The following is a 15,161-nucleotide window of genomic DNA, read 5'->3' as shown; positions in this document are numbered from 1 at the left end:
ATGTCTAACATATACTGATAGGTCTGGGGACATGAAATAACTTTTCTATTCCGCAATGCTACATTAGAAAACCTTTGTGGACTACAGCAGCCTATATTTCCACAAGAGTATGCTTGAAAACTATCCAACAGATTGGGCCACAAAGGCAAGGCTGGAAAAACTAAATCACTGGTCTGGAGATAAGCCCACCACCCCGGATTTTACTCACCAAAGATGAGTACCACAGATCCTTGCTCATAATAAATGCAAGGAACCAGTCAAAATTATGGTAGAATAGCACCTTGACATTGAGATTCTTTTAACATCAAATACCTGTTCACAGTTGGATGCAACACTGGAATTAATTTCCTCTACTCCTTGTAACCACAATTATTATAATGGCAGAGTTCTCCTTTCTTTCAAAGTGGAATTATTTTGTACTGTTTAAACTAGATTAATAAAACTAATGAAGCAAAAAAAAAACCCAGATTTATAAGAAACTGCAGAACAAAATTACAAAGACAGGTTATGCAGCAACAGCTAAAGGCATGCATGCAAACTAGTTACCATACTTAAAGAAATGGATTTGCTCACACAAGCACAGGTTAACAGAGGAGGCACAAAGTAAATGAAGGGTGGATTTACTCAAGCACTAACAAATAAACACAAATCAATACAAGCAAAAATACTGGTGAACTGTATTAATTTTGCACCACCCCATCCCACCCTCCACAACGCAACCAAAGCAATACTTAGTGGAGTATGGCATTTTCCAATCTGTTGCTAATAAAGGGCCCCGAGTGACTCTTTTATTGATGGAACATTTGTATAATGCTATCTAACTTAAAATAAAGCCAGAGGTTTGGGATGAGTACTTATTTGGACAGTTAAAATAAAGTCATAACATTCAAATATCATGCCACTAATAAGACAGAAAGGACCAAGTTAAAGTATTACCATTCTTGGCGGTAGTGACTGTCTTTACATACGGGCAGCTGACTATTTGCATCATTGCTACACCTGTAGGAATGGATAAGCAAGCATGTTGGAGAAAAGATAGGCGTCAGCTGCTACAATGACTTTAAAGCTGCATTATAGTAAAAACATGTTCCAATTCCTCACTGAGGTTACTACTTGGGGAAAATACAATACAACATTGCAGATGAAACGTGTGCATATCAGTTTATTTCATTCACTGCCATTGTTTGAAGTGTAAATGTAAACTGGCATTCTAGGGGATTTCACAGCACACTGCATTCCAATGAGATGTACACACTTATTGTTGGGTGAACATTTAAAAGGAACAAACTTGTGTACATCATGACATTTAAAAAATAAATACCGTGTTATACAGCAACATTAGGAATGTATCAAGACATTTGCATTGCCTGAACTATACAGAGTAACAGATCAATGGCAACTAGAGTTATTTAACTATATTTTATGCAACTTGATGAAAAGATCTACTTATATGAAATTGTGGTGTCTATCAAACATTAGTACCAAAGTCTCCTGATTAAACAAGGAAAACGGTGGTTTCTTCAAAAACATAAAAAAAGAGACACTTAACTGAGGTATGCACTTACAGGTAAGTGGAGTAGACTGTACTTGTAAACCTGCAAGAATTGACACATGTACATCCTCAGGATAAATGAATCTTTCAGATAATGTACAGAAACTGATGAATTACTGAACATCAAGAAGTGCACATACCAACCTACTTCAGTAAGAATATATGCACATTTTCTACAGGAAACAACTAAAACAAATTTAAATATAATGCAGCTTTAAACTAAGCTGGAATAAATTTATCCCTCACTGATACAGATTCTACCAAAGATTCAGATCAAACTTTGCCAAGTAGAGTTACTTATTACTTTAAAAATGATCTTCAATCAAAAATAGTTATTAAAATACAATATTTTCTTATTAAGCTGAAGAACTCAGTACACTAAAACCAACCCTATGACCAAATTCACTAAAATGAGACTTTATTTAATTACACATGCTGACCAAATCAATTTTTCACTTTGTCTATCTTTTCTAAGTCTGGGTTGTGTTGAGCTAAAATTCAATTGAGTGCCAGTTGTACTGGACATCCTCCAAGCTTCTTAGTTTCTTAGGATGCTTCACATCATTCAATTAAACATGAAATTTTACAATATGTCCTGCCCTTACATCCAAGTTCCAGCAACAGTCAAAATCAGAAAGAAAACATTGTCATCCTTCTTCACCATGGAATGCAATGCCAACAATAGCACTTTCTTGAATGTAACTAACTGATGGATTAGCTGACACATTTTGGGTTCTGATACTGATCTATCACAAACTAGTTGAGCCACTCAACTTTATATGTGATTAGTACAACTGGCACAACCTGCTATTTTTACATGGAAGCAATCCTTTGAATTTTAACAACTGGAGGAAATGGGGTTCTCTCATTAAGCTCAAGACCCCCACACCTCTCAAGATCTCCAGTGCTTCTTTGATATCATCCAGAAAGCATTGCATTACTTTTTTTGGGTCCAAAGTGAATGACCCACATATGTCCACATTTAAATCTAAATTGTCCATAAGCCCTTTTTAATACCTTTTTCAATTCAAAACTTCCATCTACAATCTTACCATGCAAGCAACAGTATGAGAAAAATGTTTTTTTTAAAATCTTATTTGAGTGGAGCGGCCCTAACATACATGCTTGCATTCTGCCAGTCTGATTTTTCTCCATTATTGCCACCTGATGCACATCTCATCAAGTCAATTGATCTCCTTCAGTTACATGAACCTCAATTTTAGCTGGCAGCATCTTAATGGAGAATTTTATATACATCAAAATAAAGAAATGACACATCCATTGTGAAGACAATTTCTTCAACAGCCCTTTGAACTGAAAAAGCTAAAACAATCTAGCTCTTCTAAATCATGGATCTGAAGCTTACAAAGAGCATCAGCACACAGGTTAGAACATAAATTTAATAAAAACTACATCCAAAAATTGATTTAAATTTTTTGCTACCAAATGAAACAGATGTTGCAACTGCAGCTGACAAGAAAAGTCAAAGCCAACATAAAAGCAAAAAAGGCGGCATATAATAAAGCAAAAATTAGTGGGAAACTTGAGGATTAGGAAACTTAAAACCAACAGAAGGCAACTAAAATAGCCATAAGGGGGTCAAAGATTAAATATAAAGATAAACAAGCCAACAATATCAAAGAGAATATCAAAAGTGTTTCAGATATACAAAAAGTAAAAGAGAGGTGAGAGTAAATATTGGATCACTAGAAAACGACGTTGGAGATGTAGTAATGGTGTACAAGGAAATGGCAGATGAACTAAGTATTTTGCATCAGTCTTCACTGTTGAAGACACTAGCAGTATGTTAGAAGTTGCTATTACTAGGGAGAAGGTGCTTGGGAATCAAAGGTCTGAAGGTAGGTAAGTCACCTGGACCTGCTGCACCTGCAAGATGTCTTTGAATGAGTTTTCTACATAATTTATATGCCGTTGACCACCAACACTACCCGATCTCTCACCATCTAAAAATACATTCCTTTATTGTTTTAAGCACTAAATGGAAGACTTCACATTTCTCTACATTACCATGCACTCAGCTTGTCATATCCATCCAAAGCCTCTAGGTCATTTTCCATTCACATTCACCTTAATTTGACTTCATCAACAAAGCTAGAAATGTGGTATCTGCCTACCACCTCCCCGCTCAGCCACATTGTTAATATTACTGCTGACAGATTGTACTAATTCTCTGAACCCAAACTAGCCATCGTCCATCAAACTGACAAAGATTAATTTATTTCCATTCAGTGCTTTCTATCAGATAATCAAATCTCAATTCATATTGGTATATAATCTCAATCTGTGTGTTCTCACCTGAGTTACCAATGTCCTGTGAAGCACTTTGTCAAGCCTTCTGCCAATCTGGAAACACCATGGGAACTAGTTTTTGTTTTACATTGATCTATTCTAGTTATAACCAAATACCAGTGGATTAGTCAAAAAATCTTTTCCCCATAAATCTATGTTGACTTTATTTATTGCTATTATTTTTCAATATGCTGTTATTTCATTTCATGGAAGATTATTCCAACAGAAGAATATTATAATCAAGAGTTAACTGCAGACTGTGTTCACTCTACCTATTTCTATCTGCTGCACTCACTTAAAATTTTGTCTTAGAAAATGAACTCTTCAAATTCACAGGATTTATTTGTGCTATATTAACATTTCAAAACAAGCCTTCTGCCATGGATTGCCCAATACTTCCCTTATAGCTACACAATTGTAGAGGTATATCTGGATGTTTGAGTTGTTAACGACTTGGGCCATTAGTTCTGACACTCAACATTTCCTGAGAGTTTCCATATTGCTCCCCTTTGCTGCCAAATACACCATTGCTTGAAATGCCATCAGTGCTGCTATTTAGTTGTAAAGCATGTTCCAGAATTCACACACTAAGATCTCGGCAAATTTAGGAAAAAGTGAGACTTTACAATAAATCTAATAAAGTTACCTCAGACTATTTCTTGAAGATTGATTCTGGGAATTGTCCAAATTATTAGCAAGAGAACTGGTAAATTGTTTAAAAATGCACAATTATTATAGTCTGCAATTTTTAATCCCCCAAAGAAAAAAACGGGGTAAGTAGATTCTGATGTCAAATAGAACTGAATCTGTAATTGGGAAACAGAACTGCAATGAGTGAAAACAAAACAGGAATACTTGATTCATTGAATAGTCAACACAGGCAGAATGTATATTCTGCCCCTTATCCACTGAATGATTTTATGACCAAAGCAGGTGAGACATACTGTGTTGAAAATCTACCAGTGTGCAGTATAGTATGCTATTTTATAAGTTAAAAAATGTCATTTATCAATATCTAAAAAGAGAGTCACTTGGATCATCATATGTAAAGCACAGATTGTCAATCACTTAATGAAAAGAACACAAAAGCTTGACTAATATTTCAAAGGCAACACGAGTGAATCTGCAGATGCTGGAAATAAATAAAAACAAAATGCTGGCAGAACTCAGCAGGCCAGAAAGCATCTATGGGAGGAGGTAGTGACGACGTTTCGGGCCAAAACCCTTCATCAGGAGTGAAGTAACATGGGATGGTCGAGGGGGGATAAGAAGTGGGGGGGAGGGATAAAGTAGAGAACTAGGAAGTGATAGGCTGGAGGCAAATAGGCTAGGGGGAAGGTGGAGAATTATGGGAAATAAGAGAGAGAGAGAGAAAGGTAGGGCTGGGGGGGAGATTATAGTGAGGGGGGGAAAGAGAGAGAGAACCAGACTAAAATAATAGATAGGGATGGGGGTAAGGGTGGGGGGCAGGGGTATCAACTGAGGTCAGTGAGTTGGATGTTCATGCTGGCAGGAAGGAGGTTACCTAGGCGGGAGATAAGGTATTGCTCCATCGACCTGCATGTGGCCTCATCTTGACGGTAGAGGAGGCCATGGACAGACATGTCGGAGTGGGAGTGGTCTGTGGAATTGGAAGTGTGTGGCCACAGGGAGATCCCACCACTGCTGGAGGACCGAGCGCCGGTGTTCAGCGAAACGGTCTCCCAGTCTGCGGCGGGTCTCTCCAATGTATAAATGGCCACGTTGGGAGCACCGGATACAGTATATCACCCCGGTTGACATGTAGGTGAAGTGGTGCCTCACCTAAAAGGACTGTCTGGGGCCTGGGATGGTGGTGAGGGAAGAAGTGTGAGGGCAGGTGTAGCACTTCTTCCGTTTGCAGGGATGAGTGCCCGGAGGGAGGTCGGTGGAGAGGGATGGGGGGGGGGGGGGGGGGGATGAACGGACAAGGGAGTCGCGTAGGGAGCAATCCCTGCGGAAAGCCGAGAGTGGGGGGGGGAGGGGAAGATGTGGCTGGTGGTGGAATCACGTAGGAGGTGGCGGAAGTTACGGAGGATTATACATTGGATCTGTAGGCTGGTAGAGTGATAGGTTCCTCACCTTCTTACATTGTCTGTTAAAGATCATTAAGAAGAATTTTAAGCTTTCAAATTATTTTGTTTTATTTGCCTTCAGAATCTGTAAAAGTAACCGGTGTAACTAATCTTGTTTTATACAATGGCAAGTAACGGGCATAACTGAAGCCGAGGAACCTGCAAGAACATAGATCTTCTTCATTGTGCCCAGATCTAAAATTGTAAAACTGAAACAACATTCAAAGATGATATAATGGAGCTCATTATTGCTGTCCATAATAGAAAGTGCAGAAATTATCTACTCTCCACTACCACAATATGAACACTGAAAAATATCTCTAGACATTTTTCTGTGAAATTATGAATTTTCTCTGGTACAAGCTTTCTGAGCACAATTTGGAAGTTTGAAAATACTTTAAATCCCATAGTGAGATTTGCTGAAAGGGTCCATTGACCAGTTATTCACACATCACTATTACACTAGCAAAAATAGACAAATTGGACGAAGGTGAATCCCATGACACAAAACGTTAGAAGAGCTACTTTTTACAGGATCCACCATCTGGTGGCATTTTCAATATCACATGATTTTTATGTACAGATTTCTTTCAAACTTCCACATGAAGTACTAAGCTAAATTTCTGGTTTTGATTTCAGAGCTAACAATTATGACCCTTGCTCCAAAACAGAAGAATGCAACTTTCGGAGAAATAAAAAGTGATTTGTTCTGGGGGTTATTAACAATATCTGATAGGGTGAAAAGAGAAAGTGACAAGGGAAGAAAAGGAAAAGAATAATTAGGATGGGAAAAATACCACCAGTAAACTCACAGCTGAGATGAGGTTAAGACATGAGAAAGGGCAGACTGAGAGTCATATGGCATTGATACTCTTGCCCTCTGAGTCTGCATTGACCAACACCCATTTACACAAATCCTATACTAATCCCCAAATTCTAATCAGCATCCCACAGATTATACCATTCACTTACATAAAAGGAAAAATAAAGGAGCCACTGAATTTAACAGCCCTCAAGTCTTTGGTACATAGGAGGAAACTGGAGCTCCCGAAACAGCAGGCAAAAGGGGGAAAAAGAATTCAAGAGTCTAACACACCCAAACTTCAATAACATTTCCAGATTCATTATTCTCCTTTCAAAACCTGGCTTTTAATAACTTATTTAATTCAATTGCCCATATAGCATCCATTGTAGGATTTTCCTAATATTGTAGTTGATCTTTAACTGAGTGCATTCTAATAATTTTATACATATGAAATTTTCACATCATATTTGATCATATCAGAAACATTTCCTCTCCATTTCTTCAGGATAAGTCTGTAGATTTCTACAACACAAACACTAACAATTGGCAAAAAATGTGATTCCTTGACCACCAATTGATTCCTCAATCTCACATACAAGGATATTAATTAGAGGCAGAAATAGACCATTCACACCACCAAAACTACTCAAACATTCATTGAGATTATGACTATCAGACCATAACCTCAACTCTGAACTCCTGTCTACCTATTGTAAACTTTTACCATCTAATCAAAAACTCTGCTTTCACTGCTCTGAGAAATAGCTCAAAAGACAACAATCAGAAAGACAAAACTGGTTTCATTACATTTCAAACAGTCAAATCCATATTTTTTTTAAAACAATGATCTTCAGTTCTAGATTCTCCAATAAAAGACATAACCCTCACCATATACAGAGACCTCTCAGGATTCTGACAAAAGAGCTACTCATCTAGCAAACCTCTGAACTGTCCCCAATGCCATACCATCCTTTCTTTCATAAAGAGACCAATGCAGGACAGAGTACGAGATATGGACTTACCATGGACATGTGTAACTGAAGTATAACTTCATTACTTTCCATTTTCGAAACATTAACATTTCTAATGAGTTGTAACTGCATTAAGTTTTCTGCAAATCATGCACAAGAACATACCAAATTTCTCTGTATCTCAGAAACGTGCAATCAGGGTTGGCACTTCATAAGCGTCTATCGTCCAAGTTGGGCAATTTCATATTATTTCCATATCAAGTTCCATTTTCCAGAAACTTACCAACTCACTTGTGTGGGATTTATTATATTAAACTGTGTCATTAATAATTCAGCAACATTCTTTTTGGTGCTTTAGTCCATCATTTAGAGTATAAATTGTAAAAATCAAAGCCCTGACACATCTTGCAAAATGGAAAACTATTCACTTATGGCTAGATTCTGTTTCCTTTTCACCAGCTAATCTACAAATCTTGTCAATAAGTCACCTTCTACACCATGACCTTTTGTATTCCATAACCTCCACTAATGTGGTACTGTAGCGGTGTGCTACACGCAGCACTGAAATAATGACACGTAGTTGGTGAGCTGCAGTTGCAAAAAAAGGTTTATTCAAACTTCGCTTTAAAGTCTTCCTGTTCCCGCCCTCCCCGGGCGGGAATACTGTAGAGGGAGCGTATTCACAGTCCCGTCCTGCGCGCGGGCTTTTCCCTTTGCTGGTGATGCAGGCTTGGCGTCCTCTTTGGGACCAGCCTCAATGCCAGCGCGCGCCACTTTGTGAGCCGGTTCGAGTGTGCTGGGAAGTGGGTTGCCACAGTACAGTATTAAGGGTTTTCCAGAACTGAAGTATTGTAAAATATTTCAAATCTAGAAAACCCCTGATAAAGTGTTTTTGTGTAACTGAAGTATTCAACTTTACATCCACTTAACCATATAACAATTGCAGCATGGAAACAGGCCATCTCAGCCCTTCTAGTTCGTGCCAAACGCTTACTCTCACCTAATCCCACTGACCCGCACTCAGCCCATAACTCTCCATTCCTTTCCTGTCCATATACCTATCCAATTTTGCTTTAAACGACAACACCGAACCTGCCTCTACCACTTCTACTGGAAGCTCATTCCACACAGCTACCACTCTCTGAGTAAAGAAATTCCCCTTTGTGTTACCCTTAAACTTTTGCCCCCAAAGTCTCAACTCATGTCCTCTTATTTGAATCTCCCCTACTCTCAATGGAAAAAGCCTATCCACGTCAACTCTATCTATCCCCCTCATAATTTTAAATACCTCTATCAAGTCCCCCCTCAACCTTCTACGCTCCAAAGAATAAAGACCTAACTTGTTCAACCTTTCCCTGTAACTTAGGTGCTGAAACTCAGGTAACATTCTAGTAAATCTTCTCTGTACTCTCTACTTTGTTGACATCTTTCCTATAATTCGGTGACCAGAACTGTACACAATACTCCAAATTCGGCCTCACCAATGCCTTGCACAATTTTAACATTACATCCCAACTCCTATACTCAATGCTCTGATTTATAAAGGCCAACATACCAAAAGCTTTCTTCACCACCCTATCCACATGAGAGTCCACCTTCAGGGAACTATGCACCATTATTCCTAAATCACTCTGTTCTACTGCATTCTTCAATGCCCTACCATTTACCATGTATGTCCTATTTGGATTATTCCTACCAAAATGTAGCACCTCACACTTATCAGCATTAAACTCCATCTGCCATCATTCAGCCCACTCTTCTAACTGGCCTAAATCTATCTGCAAGCTTTGAAAACCTACTTCATTATCCACTACACCACCTACCTTAGTATCATCTGCATACTTACTAATCCAATTTACCACCCCATCATCCAGATCATTAATGTATATGACAAACAACATTGGACCCAGTACAGATCCCTGAGGCACACCACTAGTCACCGGCCTCCAACCTGACAAACGGTTATCTACCACTACTCTCTGGCATCTCCCATCCAGCCACTGTTGAATCCATTTTACTACTTCAATATTAATACCTAATGATTGAACCTTCCTAACTAACCTTCCGTGTGGAGCCTCGTCAAAGGCCTTACTGAAGTCCATATAGACAACATCCACTGCTTTACCCTCGTCAACTTTCCTCGTAACCTCTTCAAAAAATTCAATAAGATTTGTCAAACATGACCTTCCACGGACAAATCCATGTTGACTGTTCCTAATCAGACCCTGTCTATCCAGATAATTATATATACCATCTCCAAGAATACTTTCCATTAATTTACCCACCACTGACATCAAACTGACAGGCTGACAGGAGAATTGCTAGGTTTACTCTTAAAAGAACCCTTTTTAAACAATGGAACCACATGAGCAATACGCCACTTGCTCCATTTCAGTCAAAGCACAAGTCACTGCTTCAAAAAAAAACACCAAATAATTGTTAAACCTGATTTGCCTTACACAAAACCATTCTGATGGCCCTACTGAAACATCTTAAATAAAAGCTTTTGAGAATTTTCTCAAGTACAGATGCTAAGCTAACTGTCAAACCAATTTCTCTCTCCCTTTTGAATATTTTACTGATACTGCACTTTCTCGGACATTACCTGTACCAAAGGGATTGCAAGTACATTGGGATTTAGTGTAAATGAGGAATACCTTCTCATTTTCAACTTCAACCAGCCAAAGTCACACAGTGAATCTCTGTGTAAACCAAACCTTTACATCTGAATGGAGTCAAAATAAAGAATCACAAATAGCATCCTCTGAACAATAATCAACCATGCATTATCGCTTTAAAGTCCAGAAGCTTAACATAGGTCTGCACCTGAAGGTGAAGATCTGTGTGGATAGAATTTCAAATGTTTAACTTACCTCATTGGTTTTGAAGGCATCACAGACATCCTTCTTACACCAAATAAATGCCAGTTTATCTTCCATAATCATTAATCATTCCACTCTGTTAAGAGTCCCAAACTGCAAAATCACCTACCATGAGCTCCAGTCTATGCATTCAAATCAGCTGACTAATTCCCTTATACCTGTTGTCTGCCCCACATAAAAACACCCTGTCCCAATAGGGTGTGACTTGACCATCCACCTGTTGCTCATCCAATCTGTGTCTTCAACTCCTAGCTCTGAGTCTCCCCAAACTTTATTTTATACACCAGTTCAATGTTGCAAAAAAAAAAGTGACTCTTCTACATCATAAAATTCCTCGGGCTTTTCTTTCATTAGGTCAAGCCAATGGATGCAGCAGGCCAAATCTGGACCATGGTTATCAAGTTCACATGGCTCTTGTAGGGATTAAATCAGGCCTTCCATACTATTTTCCAGGTACAACCCATACTCTACATTGCAATTTGAACAAATGCCTTTCCACTTTATGTTAAAATACAATTTCTAAAATTATACAAGCAGCATGAAACATTTCAATTTCTGTACTGGGAATCATCATCTATCATGTTCTCAAGCACATTTACAGAACTACTCCCATAAATGTGAGAATCCAATTTACATCCTAATTGCTAAATCCAAAATGATTGTTGTTAAAAATATGCTCCCTGAGAGACGATAATATATATGATGTGGGCACGTGTGGAAGATGGGCAATAAAGAATGCTAGTCATAGAACACTACAGCACAAAAACATGCCCTTTGGCCCGTTTAGTCTGTGCCAAACTATTATTCTGCCCAGTTTCATCAACCTGCACCCAGACCATAGCCTTCCACGATACCCCTCCCACTCTAGTGACAGTGTTCGCTCCAGCAAAATTTTATACTGGCGAAGGTGTTTAGGTTTATGGGATGTCCAATAATTTTAAGTCAGAAGCTTAACATCTAGACATCATTTCTCTATTTCAGCACAGCAACACATTTCATTTATCCATCAGATATAAAATAGATTATTGTGCATGCTTTTATCCCCGATTTTTTCTAGGGACCAGGAAACTCCTACTTGATGTTGATTTCAAATGCTTTTATTACCTTTACAGTTCAGAATCAGCAAGTTGAATCAGAAAATGCTAATGTTCAACATTCATTTATTTGTATTGTAATAAACTTAAGTACTGAATTAATTATTTTAAATGCCAAAGGGTTAGCTTTACTGACCTGTTACTGCAGAAAGCCAGGACATACACAAAGATTACAACCAAGATAGAGCACACAAAATCCAAGTTTCAAGAAGCAGATACCAACAAAAAAAAGTGACCACCAGAGAAAATGAACCAATGGACATGAATAACATTACTATTAGAGAATTGGTATCTTACCTGGCAGTGGAATTGGCATGCCTGGCAATGGCACACGGAACGGCGGCACCATCACTGGAGGAAAGGCTGGGATTGCTGCGGCTGGTTGAGGCACTGAATGCGGTACAGGCGGTGGCATGGCCTGTTGCATAGACTGAGGTACAGACGGTTGTGTTGCACTGGTAGTCACTGCTACAGAGACTGGTGGTGTTGGGGTAGCCACAGAGGCAGCAGGTGGAGGCTGATCGGGAGCTGCAGATACCAGTGGAAAAGTAAAGCTGGCACCGTCACTTGACACACTCCTCATACTTTTTCCAAACCCTTTTAATGCTGAATAAGTTGGTGTGCTTAATCGCATATGATCTGTACCATTGCAAATGAAACAAAAGCAGCTGTTGGAAAAATATATCACACTAAACAGGCTATGACAGCCTTAACTTCTTTAATACAAGCAAAATCTTTTCCAAGAATAGTAATTATCTTTAAAACAACTATTTCATTAAGTATGGCTTTCAGGTTTTGTTTCATAAAACCAGAGAACGTACTGCAACAATCACATCATGGTTACTGTTTTGAAGTGCTTCAAAATGCTGTATCAAAGCTAGGGAATAGAAGATGAAGTTGGATCAGTGGAGGGCTTGTTGTAAAAAGAAAAGTTCATTGCAATGAAGCTTTACTTTGCCAACTTCCAGAAAATATTAGGATAGACAATAAATATTTCTTAATGCCTCCACATGGAGTCATAACTGTACAGCACAGAATTGTGCCCTTTGAACATCACATTCATGCTGACTATATCAGTAAATGAAAAAAATCTTCCCACAAATACCCTTTAGAATTCCTTACACCTATATCCCTCTTGACTTGGATATCCACTACCATGACTCTTGCAAATTTTACACACTTCTCTCAAGTCATTCCTCAGCTCCTTCACTCCAGGGAAATCAAACTCAGCCTACCCAATCTCTCTCCCCATAATCTGCATGATTCAATCCAGGCAAAATCCTGGCAATCTCAGCACTCTCCAGCATAAATCACATCCATATTACAGTGTTATGACCAGAACTATACACAATACTCCAAATATTCTGTGCGTTGTTTACACCAGTGTAATCAGTGTACAGTGATTCATCTAGTAGGTAAAGTGAATGAAGAAAGAGAGCTGATCAGATCACCCATAATCTCACTGAATGAGTGAACAGGTTCTATGAGCTATATGTCCTGCACTTACTCTGATATTCTTATAATGAGCTTAATCTGAAGCCACATACTGTATTAGTTACTTTACAATTTCACAAAATGGGCAGGTTTCAAACTAATCAGAGAAAGATTCAAAGTGAGCAACATTTTTGCAAAATAAATGCCTTAAAAGGACATATAGCATAATTATGTGGAAATAGTTGTATCTAAAAGTTATATTTTTTAATGTAAGCATAAACAATCTCTGTCAGTAATACTGATGGGTTTCTATAGTTGGTCTCAATATCACTTGGCTAGAAAAGTGTAATAGAAAAAAAACAAGATACCTATTCTTTTCATTTACTTGAAACTCTTAATTATTAACAACAATTAAATTTAAATATTATGACAAACTACTTGGTGAAATATTCCTGGATGATGCTATCTGAAACCCATGAAATGGATCCACAGAGGAGAATTGATCAAAACAAAGTACTCCCTCTCTACTGCATACTCTATTAGGTAAATTCCCACTGCAGTATATATAATACAGTATACAGAAACAAACAATCCATTAATTTGAATTGCACCAAACTTTTGATAGTTACTCCTTAAATTATGAAATGCTATATATTTGCTGTAGTGTCAAATTATTTCACATACAAATGGTAAAGTAAACTTGGGTCTATGACTCCCCTGATGAATAAAAATACTCTGTTTTGGTGTACTTCTGTGCACCACTGTATTTCTACAAGCACATACCTCCTCAGCCATTGTGCCATAACTTTGACATTTTAAAATTACTTTAAAAAATTGGTAACTTTTAAAACAAGAACAAACAACTTGTTCTTCCAGCTGATTAGGATAAATATGGATTTCTATGTCCATATTTATAACAAAAAATGCTCACTAAAAATTGAATTGAGAACAGAATTCTTTAAATAAAGAATAAATAAAACATTATATAAAATAACTTATTCTTCAAATAAAAGACTGCTTTGCCCCAGCATACACATGGGTTCAGTTAATGCATGGCCAACTCATTTTAAAAATTATTTAATCTTGTCCTTTTCTATGCAACACCATCAAACAACCAATAGTTTTCCCCACATATACATCAATCAATCACCAAGATTAACAGAGACAATGGAAGTTCCATAATCTCAGTTGCATGAATTTTAAGGTGGGTGAGTTTGAAGAAAAAATGTTTGCATTTATAAAATGCTTTGTCCAACCTTTAGATATTCCAAAATAGTTAACACTGTTGAAATGCTAGAAACATGGCAAAGTAAAATGCGCACTCAATTTTTTTCACGGGGTGCAGATATCACAATGATTTATTTCCTTCCCTGATTGCCTCTGGGTTGATGGTTAGCTGCCAATTTGGTTGTGGTCTCACAGCTCCAGGTTTCAATCTTGACCCCAAATGCTGAATGCAAGTAGCACACACTTTGTGTGGGTGCTCCCACATCCCAAAGGTGGGTGGCAAAACATCAAGGGAAGTTGGTGGGCTTTTAAGAGAATAAATTTGCGGGTGCTGGAGAGAAGAATTGTGGAAATGAAATTGTATTGCAGATCATTACCACAAGAGATTCTGCAGATGTGCTGCACTGGATCAAATGATAATAATAAGCCTTTTTGATTATTTGGATCAATGATAAAATTTGGTCAGGATGACAAAGTTCCCTTATTTTTTGCATGATTAAGACAGGGAAGTTGAAATTCTAGAACATATCATTAAAAAGAAAAGTATGCTTTTAAATGGGATTAAGAGTAAATAAATCTCCAGGGCCTAAAGTATTGCATCTCCAGCTGCTATGGGAAGTAAAGGAGGAGACTGCTGGGACCCTGACATTGCCAAATGACTGGACAGCAAATGTGGTACCATTGTTCAAGAAAAATAGGAGTAAACCAGGTAATTAAATGCCTGGGAGACGAACATCAAAGTATTGAAGTTATATGAAAATGAATCAGAGGGACAACATTAACTTCTACTGAA

The 15,161-nt window shown here is 37.9% G+C and overlaps 1 protein-coding gene across 8 annotated transcripts in view; it reads right to left on the bottom strand.

The window, feature by feature from the left end:
• LOC140739521 (transcription elongation regulator 1-like) overlaps positions 1 to 15,161 on the bottom strand; it is a 114,828-nt gene that overhangs the window by 72,821 nt on the left and 26,846 nt on the right. For 3 of the 8 annotated variants that reach the window (XM_073067897.1, XM_073067896.1, XM_073067900.1), the window contains exons 5-7: positions 12,005 to 12,346; positions 1,566 to 1,595; positions 937 to 999 (exon numbers count right to left, since the gene is read on the bottom strand). In XM_073067897.1, coding sequence (XP_072923998.1) covers positions 937 to 999; positions 1,566 to 1,595; positions 12,005 to 12,346 — 435 coding nt within the window. The remainder of the gene's footprint in view (positions 1 to 936; positions 1,000 to 1,565; positions 1,596 to 12,004; positions 12,347 to 15,161) is intronic. The other 5 variants (XM_073067898.1, XM_073067902.1, XM_073067899.1 and 2 more) reach the window with 3 other exon arrangements.

The sequence above is a fragment of the Hemitrygon akajei genome, chromosome 15, assembly GCF_048418815.1.
Source record: "Hemitrygon akajei chromosome 15, sHemAka1.3, whole genome shotgun sequence".
In the NCBI taxonomy this organism is placed as follows: domain Eukaryota; kingdom Metazoa; phylum Chordata; class Chondrichthyes; order Myliobatiformes; family Dasyatidae; genus Hemitrygon; species Hemitrygon akajei.
Note: the sequence above shows the minus strand (reverse complement) of the source record. Positions and strands in the feature narration are given on the sequence as shown.